General features: G+C 36.2%; 2 protein-coding genes across 2 annotated transcripts; one reads left to right on the top strand and one right to left on the bottom strand.

The window, feature by feature from the left end:
- Window positions 1-980: 980 nt before the first annotated feature.
- Window positions 981-3,111, top strand: LOC143548212 (uncharacterized). The gene is made up of 7 exons (XM_077039438.1): window positions 981-1,305; window positions 1,630-1,777; window positions 1,868-2,062; window positions 2,154-2,282; window positions 2,482-2,651; window positions 2,745-2,875; window positions 2,984-3,111. The coding sequence occupies exons 1-7, from the start codon at window positions 1,074-1,076 to the stop codon at window positions 3,053-3,055; spliced, it is 1,077 nt and encodes a 358-aa protein (XP_076895553.1). The 5' UTR covers window positions 981-1,073; the 3' UTR covers window positions 3,056-3,111.
- Window positions 3,112-3,411: 300 nt separating this feature from the next.
- On the bottom strand, window positions 3,412-8,884 carry LOC143548245 (eukaryotic translation initiation factor 2 subunit gamma-like). Its single transcript, XM_077039465.1, has 8 exons — window positions 8,705-8,884; window positions 5,485-5,546; window positions 5,202-5,314; window positions 5,020-5,122; window positions 4,708-4,935; window positions 4,350-4,568; window positions 3,987-4,247; window positions 3,412-3,904 (listed from the first exon to the last, which is right to left on the bottom strand). Exons 1-8 carry the CDS (start codon window positions 8,808-8,810, stop codon window positions 3,602-3,604), a joined length of 1,395 nt encoding a protein of 464 aa, XP_076895580.1. The 5' UTR covers window positions 8,811-8,884; the 3' UTR covers window positions 3,412-3,601.
- Between the last annotated feature and the right edge of the window lie 3,682 nt (window positions 8,885-12,566).

Below are 12,566 nucleotides of genomic sequence, written 5' to 3'. Positions count from 1 at the left end.
TATAATATCTATCTCCGTGATCTCTAATTTCAAATCTATATATCGATGTATGCATGTATACTGAATATCTGTAGTTATGTTATCTGAAGTTTAATTGTTCATCCGATCACTCTTTAGAACTGTAATCGTTGCTTATTGGATTCTAAATACCTGAAATTGCAGCCAATTTCTGTTCAATTTGTTACGCGGCTTGTTAAGTTTAAAATAATGCAGTAATTGATCACGGATTCACGGATGTTAGTGTTTTGACCTAAGTGCCGTCCGGATGATATTATTATATATGCAGTTAAAGCAAGTTATAGTAGTAGTATCATTTCACACTCTACCTGGTGCAGTAATGTTGTTCTGTACATAATCTGTGTGTGCCTGTGTGGTGTATGGCATTAATTAAATATTGGGCAGGAAGCCTTGTTCGTCTTCTCTTCGTTCGTTAAACTTAACAGACGAGTCACGAACACATAACCGGATGAAATTTCGTGTTCGTGTTCGTTCGTGAACTTTCTAAACGAATGTAGATGAACATATGCGAACACAAACGGACATATATTTATTTGAAAATATAAAACAACATTGTTAATCCTAATTTTAGGCATAACCGTCTAAAAGATAAATCAAGTTTAACTTAAAAATACTTAAAGCATAATAATCATAATCATTATTATTATAAAAATAGTGTGAAAGGTGTAAGTTCCCCAAAGTTTAGATGTTTGGATAATTAACTAAAAAATATAAAATTTATAAGTATAAAAAGCTTTTAATGAAGGAATATAAACAAACGAAGATGAATGACGTAAACGAAAGGACATTCACGAATGTAAATGAACGAGCACGTGACCGAACATTCACAAACATAAATGAACAAACACGATCTTTATTCATGTTCGTTCATTTCAACGTATATTGTTCATGTTTGTCCATTTATTAAAAGAACGAAAGTGAACGAGCTTCCGGCCGAACGGCTCGTTGAATGTTCCGTTCGTTTACAGCCCTGTAACTAATGAAGATTTGAGAGGGTTTTATACTTTGATTTGTGGATTGTGATCTCTTTTGATACTGAAGGTAGTGGGAAGTAGATGAAGGAAGCCATGAAAAGGGGGAGAAATGAGGGAATTTGGGATTTTGAGCAAGGAATAATATCACAGGGTGGTTTTCAGGATCTGATTCTGGGATTGGATGGCGGGACTACTTCCACTGTGTGTATATGCATGCCTGTGTTTCCTTTTACTGATGAATGTCTTCCTCCTGACCCTCCGCCTGTCTTAGCTCATGCTGTTGCTGGCTGCTCCAATCATAACAGTGTTGGAGGTAATAGATTCTTGTTTCTCTCCATAACTTTACAGCCACACACACAATGAAGTTTATAAAGTTCTAAAACAGATGAGAGAGACACAGCTTCTGGTTGTAAATAAAGCTTATTTTGTTTTACATAGAGCAATGGCTCACGTACGTGATGCAGCACTTTTTTAAACCATGAACTTGGTAATAGAAAATAAAAGGCTTCAATGTTAGACTTAGATCTTTTGCAGTGCTAGTTTTCAACATTTACAGTTTAATTACTAGTGAAAAACTTGTTAACCAACCTTAGATGTGCCATGTGTCACGTGATGAGTACTTTTATATATATGACAGAAACTGCTGCGAAAGAGACACTAGAGCATGTTATGGCAGATGCTCTTTTTAAGTCAGGTTCTACTCGATCATCTGTTCGTGCAGTATGTTTAGCTGTATCAGGGGTTAACCATCCAACAGACCAGGAAAGGATATTAAGTTGGGTTAGGTCAGTTGTCTATATATACATTTGCATACATTACAAGTTAATTTCTTACTCACATCCATACTTGTGTTAATCTCTTCTTTCCATACACAGAGAGATATTTCCCAATGATGATGTTAAGTGTTTTGTCCACAATGATGCTGTGGCTGCTATGGCTAGTGGAACCATGGGAAAGCTTCATGGGTGTGTGTTAATTGCTGGCACGGGGACCATTGCTTATGGTTATACTGAAGATGGAAGAGAAGCCCGGGCTTCTGGTGCAGGACCCGTCTTAGGTGATTGGGGAAGGTAATATACTAATACATTATATAGCCATATGTGTGTATGTATATTATGAGAAATGTGTATAGTATGAGAGATTTGCGTTGTTTACATGCAGTGGATATGGTATAGCTGCAATGGCATTGACATCAGTAATAAGGGCTTATGATGGTCGTGGTCCACAAACAATGCTTACATCAAGAATTCTGCTCGAACTCGAACTTTCTTCCCCAGATGAATTGATTGGGTATTTGTTTCTAGAAACTTATGATGTTTACTGTTTGTTTTTTTGTTTACAACACTACTAGTTATAACAATGTGGGTCACTACTCACTAGGTGCCAGCTGTCTATGAATTTGTGTTTTCTAGTTTTATTGGTTTTCAAGAACAATGTTATTGGCTTACAAATGCAATCATATAAGTGTATTGCTTTTGTTTGAATATAGGTGGACCTATGCTGATCCATCATGGGCTCGAATCGCAGCTTTGGTCCCGGTTGTTGTATCTTGTGCTGAAGCAGGTGATGAGGTGGCGAACGGAATATTGCTTGATGCAGTTCAGGAGTTGGCCTCAAGTGTCAAAGCTGTTGTTTGCCGACTTGGGTTGTGTGGTGAAGGTGCATAATTAAAACCAAAAAAAAGAAATTAAGCCTTTTTTCTTTCTATATTTAGATAGTTTGAATGATTTACACGTGTGATTTACTTGACAGATGGAAAGGGTAGTTGTCCTCTTGTGATGGTTGGTGGTGTTCTTCAAGCCAATAGGAAGTGGGATATCGGGAAAGAAGTAATTAGCTGCATTTCGAAGGAGTTCCCTGGGATGCTTCCAATCCGGCCACAGGTAAGGAAATCATTCTTGGTCAACGTATAGCTCAAAACATATATTTTTTCTATCAACCATTTTTATGTCTTATTTCTCATACTGCTTGTTTTGGTAAAATTTTATCAGGTGGAACCTGCTGTTGGTGCAGCTTTGCTTGCGTGGAACGTTCTAAAGAAACAATCCCAATCTGGAAGTTAACAGTTTGGCACTTTGGCTTAGGTTAAAACTAAAAAGAAATATGATGTGAATGTAATCATTTCAACTGTTTATATCATTACTTTCTCCCATGGTCATACATCCATAAAAGTAATCATTTCAATCATTTATATGGAGAATTGGGTATGACTTGGTTTTAAAAAGGACTACATGTTGCAGCTTCTTGTACTGTGTCTGAGTTTAAACATGTTAGACGGAGTCTTAGTTTAGTAACATTCAACCCTGGTAAAAGATTACCAAAAAGTGACGTCTAGTTCGAGTGAAAACTTTTCAAGTCGTGCATTGTGAAACGTGTAATACGTCTAGTTTTAATTATAGATTACATGCTGATAAAAAAATAACCAATAATTAAAGCATTTAAAGGTAAACGGTACATGTCTTATGATCCTCTCTGCAGACATCATCCAAAGTATTTGTTGTTCAAAACAAATTCACAAACGCTACAAAAGCTAAACCAGATAACCAAGAATCAAAAGTTGGAAACGAAAGCAGCAGGCAAAACTGGCGATCAAACAGGCGTCTAACACTCTAAATTGGACAGGGTGGGATCTCAAGAGTCGAACCAGCTTGAATTTGTCCCCAACCAATTAACCGCCAATGCTTCTCCACTCTCCTGCTCAAAGCAATCTTCTCACCTTTGCTCGTACACACGGGCGATGTCAACTGCAGTTTTGCCAAATCATTCTTAACCGCCAACACACGAGCCCCAGTCGACATGGACCCTATGTTCAACATAAGTATTTCCACCTTTGACAACTTTGATACCTTCCCTTGCTTTTCGGTTCCTTTTGTCTTCACACCCAACAACCGACGCAACAGAAAAAAGTTCACCTACAAAAACCATTCATAGAATCAGAACCCACAAAATGATCATTTTTATCAAGTCAAAAAGCTGAGCTGATCTCACGCTTACCTCTAGTTCGACATAAACATCTGGAAGAGAACCGACCTCCCCGAGAACTTGACCCACCAACCGATCAGCACGAGTCAACATAGGGTCCATTGTAGTTCCAACCCCGATAAGACCACCAGGTACAGCAAATTGAAGTTCATTCTGCTCTGCATATAGTGACACGATTCTCGAGTAAATCGGAGTGCACTTGATGTTACCGCTCTCATCTTTAACAACAATCCCGGGACGGACCTCTATATGCTGGTTCACCTTCAACACACCCTGTATAAAACAATAACAGCCATGTCAGATTTCTATTTGAACTTAACTTTTGTGACATTTTAGAACAAAAAGTAAAAGCAGTATAAACAGAAAAGAACAAACCTTGAGAATACTTCCACCAGCAACACCACCTTTAATCTCATCAACCTCGGATCCAGGTTTGTTAACATCAAATGAACGGATTACTATCATATTCGGAGGTGATATGAAGTTCCTCTCTGGAATAGGAATCCGCTTAATTATGTATTCGCACACCACATCAATATTATACCTAAGCTGAGCTGACACTGGGATCACTGGTGCACCGTCAGCAACTGTCCCCTGATATCATCAATGTTTTATCAAAAAGTTACCATATGAGAAATAATAATTAAAACAATTCAAGTCAAACGAGTTTATTTGTTACATGTATCAAATTATCACAAATTCAAATTAATGAAAAAAACAGGTGGTAAATAACCTGGATGAATTGCTGAATTGCCTCGTGTTGGTTAATGGCAACATTTTCTTGAATTAGATCAACCTTATTTTGAAGAATTATAATATGTTGAAGCCTCATAATCTCAACAGCGGCCAAGTGCTCAGAAGTCTGAGGTTGAGGGCAGCTTTCGTTTGCTGCTATGAGAAGTAATGCTCCGTCCATGATAGCTGCTCCATTAAGCATAGTAGCCATGAGAATATCGTGTCCCTATGACAATAATGATAAATTATTAAACAGACAACTAACAGGAGAAGATAAACGGTTTAAATTATACAAACAGTGAATACTTACTGGGCAGTCAACAAACGATACATGCCTCATCAATTTCATCTTGCTGTTCTCAAATCCAGGCACATCACAAGGAGGGCTATCTTCTTTCCCACTTCCATAGGCCCTGCATATAGTTTAAAAAATAAAATTAATAACATACTAAATGCCAAGACACAATAAAATAGCGTTATCTGTACACTTACTTGTAACACATGGGTCGAGGGCACTTTTCATCTTCACATTTGTATATCTTTGCATTAGCATACCCAAGCTTAATAGTGATGTTACGCTCCAGCTCGTTTTTGAACCGAACAGTCTGCATACGAATGATAACAACTTGAAGTTATTAAAAAGGTTCTCTAGAAACAATGCCAACTATAGGTCTATAGTCTATAGTACTATACTGAATAATGAAGCTCACTACTCTAAATGCTACAAGCGGTATGTATAACTTTCAGTAACAATAAACATGAAAAGACGAATTACCTGTACACCAGATATAGCTTTTACAACTGTTGACTTGCCATGAGCCACATGACCAATGGTTCCTGTTTGTTGGTCATCAGTTCGATTAGGGTTTGCCGGCAGTAGCGCCGCCACCCTATTACCGATTTGTTCGATCGTCATTCAAGAAGCATCAACCGCTAAAAGTCGTGTCGGGCAGTCTAGCCGACAGAACTGAGTAACCAGCTGCCGTTACGGGTTTGTGGTCGAAGTATAAGTGTGGTAGCCGAGCAGTGAAGCCGGCCTGATTACCTGTTATCGCTGATCAGCTCCGGTGAAGCATAGTACGAGACATGAAAGTTTGAATCAAGATCCTATTTTTGTTGAAAAACAGTTGTCAAGTCAGAAGAAGCGTTAAAGAAACGGATAACCAGTTGCCAACCGCGTTTGTCAGGTTTTATCGTTTCAGTTTAAAATTTCAGTTTCTGATTTACAGTTCGTATTTCCGCTGCGGTTTAAATAGGTTGATTTTTAACAGAGTTCAGTAGAACAGTCGTTAAGTTCAGGCTCGTGTTGCTGTGTCTGTCTCTGTTTTTTTATCCAGTTTTTCGTTTTAGTCATTGTTATGGCAGAAGACGGAAAGGTTTCGATACAGAAGTTTGACGGACAGAAGTTCGGTTGGTGGAAGATGCAGATTGAGGCACTACTTTGTCAGAAAGACTTGGATGTAGTGCTTGAAGATGAAAAACCAGAAAAGCTGTCAGAAGCAGATTGGAAGAAGTTAGACAAGAAAGCTAGGGCTTGTATTACATTGTCGTTGTCGGAAGATGTGGCGTTTAACGTCATGAAAGAAACCACAGCCCGTGGTATGATGGACGCACTATCCAACATGTATGAGAAGCCTTCGGCAGCGAATAAAGTCTATCTTATCCGAGAGCTAGTGACAACAAGAATGAAAGAGGGTGGGTCAGTTACAACTCATATCAATAATCTTAATTCGATCTTGTCCCGCTTAGTGTCAGTTGACATTAAGTTTGATGATGAAGTTCAAGGCCTCTTGTTATTATCCTCTTTGCCCGACAGTTGGTCGCAAACAGTGACTGCAGTTTGTAGTTCGTCTACAAATATTACTTTCGATGGGATTCGAGATCTGATTCTGGGAGAAGATTCAAGACGCAGAAGTTCAGGTGAATCATCAGGCAATATGCTAGTCACAGAAGGTAGAGGTAGGGGAAAACAGCGAGGCAGTGGGAGCAGGAAGAGGAGTCAGTCTAAGACTCGTAAGGATATTGAATGTTGGGGTTGTAAAGAGAAAGGACACTTCAGGAATCAGTGTCCGAATGGTAAGAAAGAGGTGAACGTTACAGAAGACGACACAGATGACGGGGTCAGTAGTGATGAGGCTTTGGTTTGTAGTGTTGAGAGTAGCGTTGATGCTTGGGTGATGGATTCTGGTGCATCGTTTCATGCCACTCACTGTAGTGAAACGATGAAGAATCTTAAATTTGGGGATTTTGGAAAGGTTCGACTAGCGAATGATGATATTTTAGAGGTTACGGGTATGGGAGACGTTGATTTGATAACTTCAGCCGGTACTTCTTGGACTTTGAAAGACGTGAGGGTTATTCCAAGTTTGAAGAAACGTTTGATTTCAGTTGGGCAGTTGGATGACCAAGGGCACGATGTTAAGTTCGGGAATGGGCAGTGGAAAGTAGTCAAAGGGAATCTCGTTGTTGCTCGTGGAAAGAAAATGGGTTCATTGTATATGGTCGGCATGTCACCGAAAGGAGTGGATCCAGTTTTGGTGAAAGACAAAGTCCGGTTCACAGAATCTCGTGGGCAGAAGAAGGTTCGTTTTGCAAGTAACAAACCCAGAGCCAAAGTGAAGATTCAGGATGAACGAGCTAGGAAGGTTAAATCAGTTGGGGGATATCGTGACAGTGGGAGCACAGGTCGTGTTTCAGTTACAGTTCCAGGTCGACAGTGGATTAAGAAAACCAGTATTCCAGCTGTAAAAGTCTCTCCAATGAATTACTTGCTGAATATGGAGAGTGTTTGTTCTCAGGTTATCTCAGGATCCGGTAGTTCGTTACAGTGGGAGCCGGTAGGGACAGAGAATGGGTCAGGGGCAGTTTCAGCCGTGACTGACGTGTTGGAGCTCCGGGGAGCTTCAATGGGCCTTCTGGCTAATTGATGAGAAGGCGGTGGCAACTAGAAGAAGTTTAATGTTCAGATTACAGAAGTACAATCAGGAGTGCAGACGAGAGTATTCAAGGCCTCCGAGTGGGAGATTGTTGGGTTTCGTAGGCCTTTTGTTGGCCCGATTTATTATTTGAAGTCCAAAGGGCAGATGGGTGTAGGGTGGCCAGACCGAAGCCCGGCCCGGTTTAGATTTCTTGCATAATAATTTACTAACCCTAGTTCAGTCTCTATATAAACAACATTATGTACTTGTAATTTTTGTCACTCAATAAAGATATACCTAGTTGCCACCCGTGGACGTAGGTCAGTTTAGACCGAACCACGTTAAATCCTCGTGTTCGTTTATTGCTTTCGTGTCGTGTTCAGTTTCGTGTGTGCGTTTAATCCTAACACTGTTTATACACACAAAAAACACCAATCTCAGGTAAGGTTGTAAACGAACAGAACATTCAGTGAAATGTTCATGAACTGTTCGTCGGGAAATTCATTTATATTCGTTTCGTTCGATTAACTAAATGAACGAACACAAACAAAGGTCATGTTCATTCAATTGTGTTTGTGAGCGTTCAATAATGTGTTCGTTTACGTCCATTAAAGGTTTTTTTTTTGTCCATTAAAAGTTTTTAGTACTTATAATAACCTTTTCTAATCTTATCATACATACTTAAGCAAAATTATTAACTATAAAACACTATAAAACAAAAATATATACGAGTATTACGAGATTAATTTATATGTATATTAACACATATGCATACAAATGTTAAAGAAAACACCCAACACAAACCTGGTGCCCAACCAAACTGTTGACACTGACCATTATAAGTTAAGCCAAATCAAATAAAACATTGTTTGTGTTCGCTCATTTCTGTTCGTGAACCATTCACAAACAACTGAAACAAGTTCATTTCTTTAATGACCAAACACGAACAAAAAAATTCATTCGGCTAGCTATTCATAAACCGTTCGCTTATCCGATATAAGCTTAAAGGACGAACACAGAACAAGACGGTTCAGTTCATTTACAGCCCTATTGACAAGAGCAAAGCAAACAATCTACCAATATTAATCGTCACCTGGCGAGAAATGACCTCCGGCGAAAGCGGATGCAGCTTCGCAACATCCAGGTTGCTCAAATCCTGCTCCATCAAACCTTTCCGAGCCATATTCACTCTTCTTAACAAATTTCACACTATTCCAAACACAAACCCTAAATTAACCACACAACCTGAATCAATTAGCAAGTGGGTCAGATCTTTTCTTCATCAAGATTACATAAAATTAACTAAAAATACAATCTTGATTGAAAATTAACAAACCCTGTAAATCTAGAAAGCAGAATCCAAGAAAAAAATATAACCTTTATGTGGGAAGAATCACCGAGCCGCTAAACGTTGTTGAAGAGATTCGGTGTAACGTTAGCTAGGGTTTGGTTCAGGGTTCTATTGGACTATTGCTATTGCTATTGCTATTGCTGTAGTAAAGTAGAAAGCATCATTGACAAATATCATGACTTGGTAACCATGGTTTGTATTGGGTTAGGCTAAATGGGTTTATTGACGTGAAACCCGAACATGATGGAAAAATACAATATGTGAAACATTGAGATGGCAATGGCCGTCTTGTTGTTAAGGTGTGGGATAGGTTTGAGACAGGGTCGGCTCTAAGTGCACGAGGGTTGTCATGGGTCTTGCACGAGCCATAAAAATAGGCCTCGAAATATATTAAAAGAAATTAAAAACTCATATAATATATGAAATATATTCAAAGAAATTAAAAATTTATGGGCCTCAAACCTCGATGGGTCTTGCACGATTGCCTAGCCCACACATGCTTTAAGACGACCCTGGTTTGAGATTAATTTTGAAATTTTTCGTGGATTTGGTATGTGTTTGGATTTGATTTGTAGGAAAATGTTAAAATAAAAATGGAAACAAAAATAAGTGTTTTGATACTCAAAATATAAGTAAATAACGAATAATGAAAAAAACAAAAATGTTTCCCCGTTTTTCCCGTTCAAAAACAGGACAAAAAGACACAATGACGAAAATAAACAAAAAACACAATGATAAAAAGACGCAACAAATCACAAAACAAAACACAATATCAAACAAAATATACAACAATGTTGAGTAATATAAAACAATATCGAGGAAAAAAGGTACGATATCACGGAAAAAATGCACAATCAATGACGAAAATAAAACAAAAATCACAGTGATAAATAAAAAAACACAATAATTTTTCTTCCTCAACATTGTGTCTCTTTTTAATAAGAACAACGGTAGAAAGATTTTAGTTTTTTTACTTTTTTTTTGTTTTTGATTTATGTTTTGAATTACTATTTTTATTAACTTTTTATTATTATTTTTGAGTGTTTTTTTTTGTCACAAATCCTTCTCTTCCTTCTCATATTTGTTTTCCCCTTTGTAAAATAACTTGACTCTAAATTTGTAATATGTTTGATTACATAACTCGATTATCCAATAACATAGCTCCTTGAACCATCTCACCTAAAAGCCAGTCGCTACCTTAAGGCATACCTTGACTCCAAGAGCCAACTCGATGGGACTTGCTTAAAGAAATTCCAATGAGCTGCCTTGAGATATATTAACACATTTGTGTTTCGCAATGCTTTAAAACCTGAATCGAACAAGTCGGACGGAATGGTTAAACTGGGAATTGGCTTTGTCATCGGTCTAGTTTGTCACATTTGAATCGTTAATGTTGAACCCGATGCTTTAAAAAATGGTTTTTAACTCGTACTAGACTAGGCTAAAAAATGATGCAACCGACTATACGGGGTTATGCCGGCAGGTTCAACAAAGTTGAATAGTTTTACTATAATTTCATATAGGATGCAACTTCAACTCAATAAATAACTTAAAAAATACATGACTCGATAAATTAAAAGATAATCCAAAAGTTAATCCGTAACAGGAAAAAAAATACGAAAAACACACTAGATTTTTAAACAATTTTTTTTAAATAAAGCTATAAAAGTGTGCGATATGTTTATGACATCAGAATGTTGTATACATCAAGTCATGATTGATGTTCTCAATTTTCTTGTTCCAGTTTTAAGCCACAAATCTCAAAATCTCTTGGGCTTAAAACAGGTTTTTCGGTTCAAACTAGTATTTAAAAAAAAAACGCCAGTTCGATGTTCTGGCAAATCGGCCAAAAATGTTGGTCTGGTGTGTGAAAGTCGGTATTATCGGCTCAACCGGACGATAGGAACCGGTATTAAAAACATTGGTTGAACCAAACGGTTTCTGACCGAGTCGGGTGAACCATATGAGCCATATTTAAAGAACAATGTGCAGGTCGAATTTAGGTGGAGTAAGCTAAAGCTACTAGGGATTGGGCTCTAGTTAAAAACAAAGTTAGCCAAAAAAAACATATTAATTGGTAAAGATTCATAACATTTCATTTTTATTTTCTAATACAAACACAAATTATTCTTACTAATGTATTTTAGAAAATTATTTATATCTTATAAATTCATAAGACATGCTGTTATTCATATTATTAAATTTAACTTTTTTTTTGTATTTTTTTAACCTCCTGTGTATTATAGGAGCTCTGTCTTAGTATAACAATATTATTGGGCTGTTTGGGATTCCTTATTTTCACCTTCTTATAACTTATAAGGAGAAGTCATAAGTTACAAATGTGTAACTTATTAACATTTCTTCTCACATAATAAGAAAATCCAAACACTTTCTTTTAACTTATCATAAGTCATAAGCTATAAGGAGGTAAAAATAAGGAATCCCAAACACCCATTATATCTTATTTACAATATAAATAATTATAGGAATATGCTGTTTAGAGTTTATATAAATTTACAAATAATTTATCTAGAATATGATTATTTGTAATAGTCACGTTTCATAATAAAATACATGACTAAAGTTCTGTACATTACATTATCTTCATTATCTTTATCATCATGTTTCTCGATTTAACCTTATTATTATTTTTGTTATAGGTAAAAGTTAAAATACAAAGAGAGACAAAAATAAAAAAGATTTATAACCTATAGAAAAAACTTTAAAAAAATTCAAGAAAAAAATAAAAGAAAAATTATAATTCAAAATATAAATCAAAAACGAAAAAAGTAAAAATACTAAAATGTTTCCTTGTCGTCTCCATTCAAAAAAAAAATGTAAAGGAAAAAGACACAATGACGAAATAAACCAAAAACACAATAATAAATAAAAAAGACACAACATTTCGCAAAATATAGCACAATGCTGAGTAATATAACACAATATTGAGGACAAAAATACACAATGCTAAGAAAAAAAAGGCACGGTGATGAAAATAAACAAAAAAATACAATAATAAATAAAAAGACATAATAATATTTTTTTGTCATTGTTTTTTAATGAGTACGACAGAGGAAACATTTTAGTTTTTTTTTTACTTATTTCAATTTTGATTTATATTTCTTCAAATCTTGTCTCCTACCACACTTTCTTTCAAAATTTGGCCTGCTACCCCTATATTATTATTTTTTTCTAATAAGTCTACCATGTTCAAATTCTAAAAAATTTTAAGGAAAAAAAAAGACTGTTTTAGGGATTCTCTTTAGAGAATTTTCCCTTATTTTATTGCTCATTGGATAATACGTGGCTGTGTGACATGAAATGAGATATTGGAGACCAAACTAACATTATCCATCACAAATAAAAAAGTTGTTTATTTCAATCAATGTGTGAGGATAGAATAACTTCCAAGACAAGTCATACTCATGCATATTATTTGGTAATAAATGATAATATATAATTTAAAAAATATTATCTAAACACGAAAATGGGTCACAAATTAGATTAAACAATTTAAAGTACAATATTTAGACAATCTAACTTGATAATGTTTAAAACTCGAAAAAATAAGTGGTAAGTCTACCACGT

Source organism: Bidens hawaiensis, unplaced genomic scaffold (genome assembly GCF_021521415.1).
Source record: "Bidens hawaiensis isolate Kalapana, Puna unplaced genomic scaffold, B.hawaiensis_p1.1 tig00014981_1, whole genome shotgun sequence".
NCBI lineage: Eukaryota > Viridiplantae > Streptophyta > Magnoliopsida > Asterales > Asteraceae > Bidens > Bidens hawaiensis.
The sequence above is the reverse complement of the archived record's forward strand: the minus strand, read 5'-3'. Positions and strand labels throughout refer to the sequence as shown.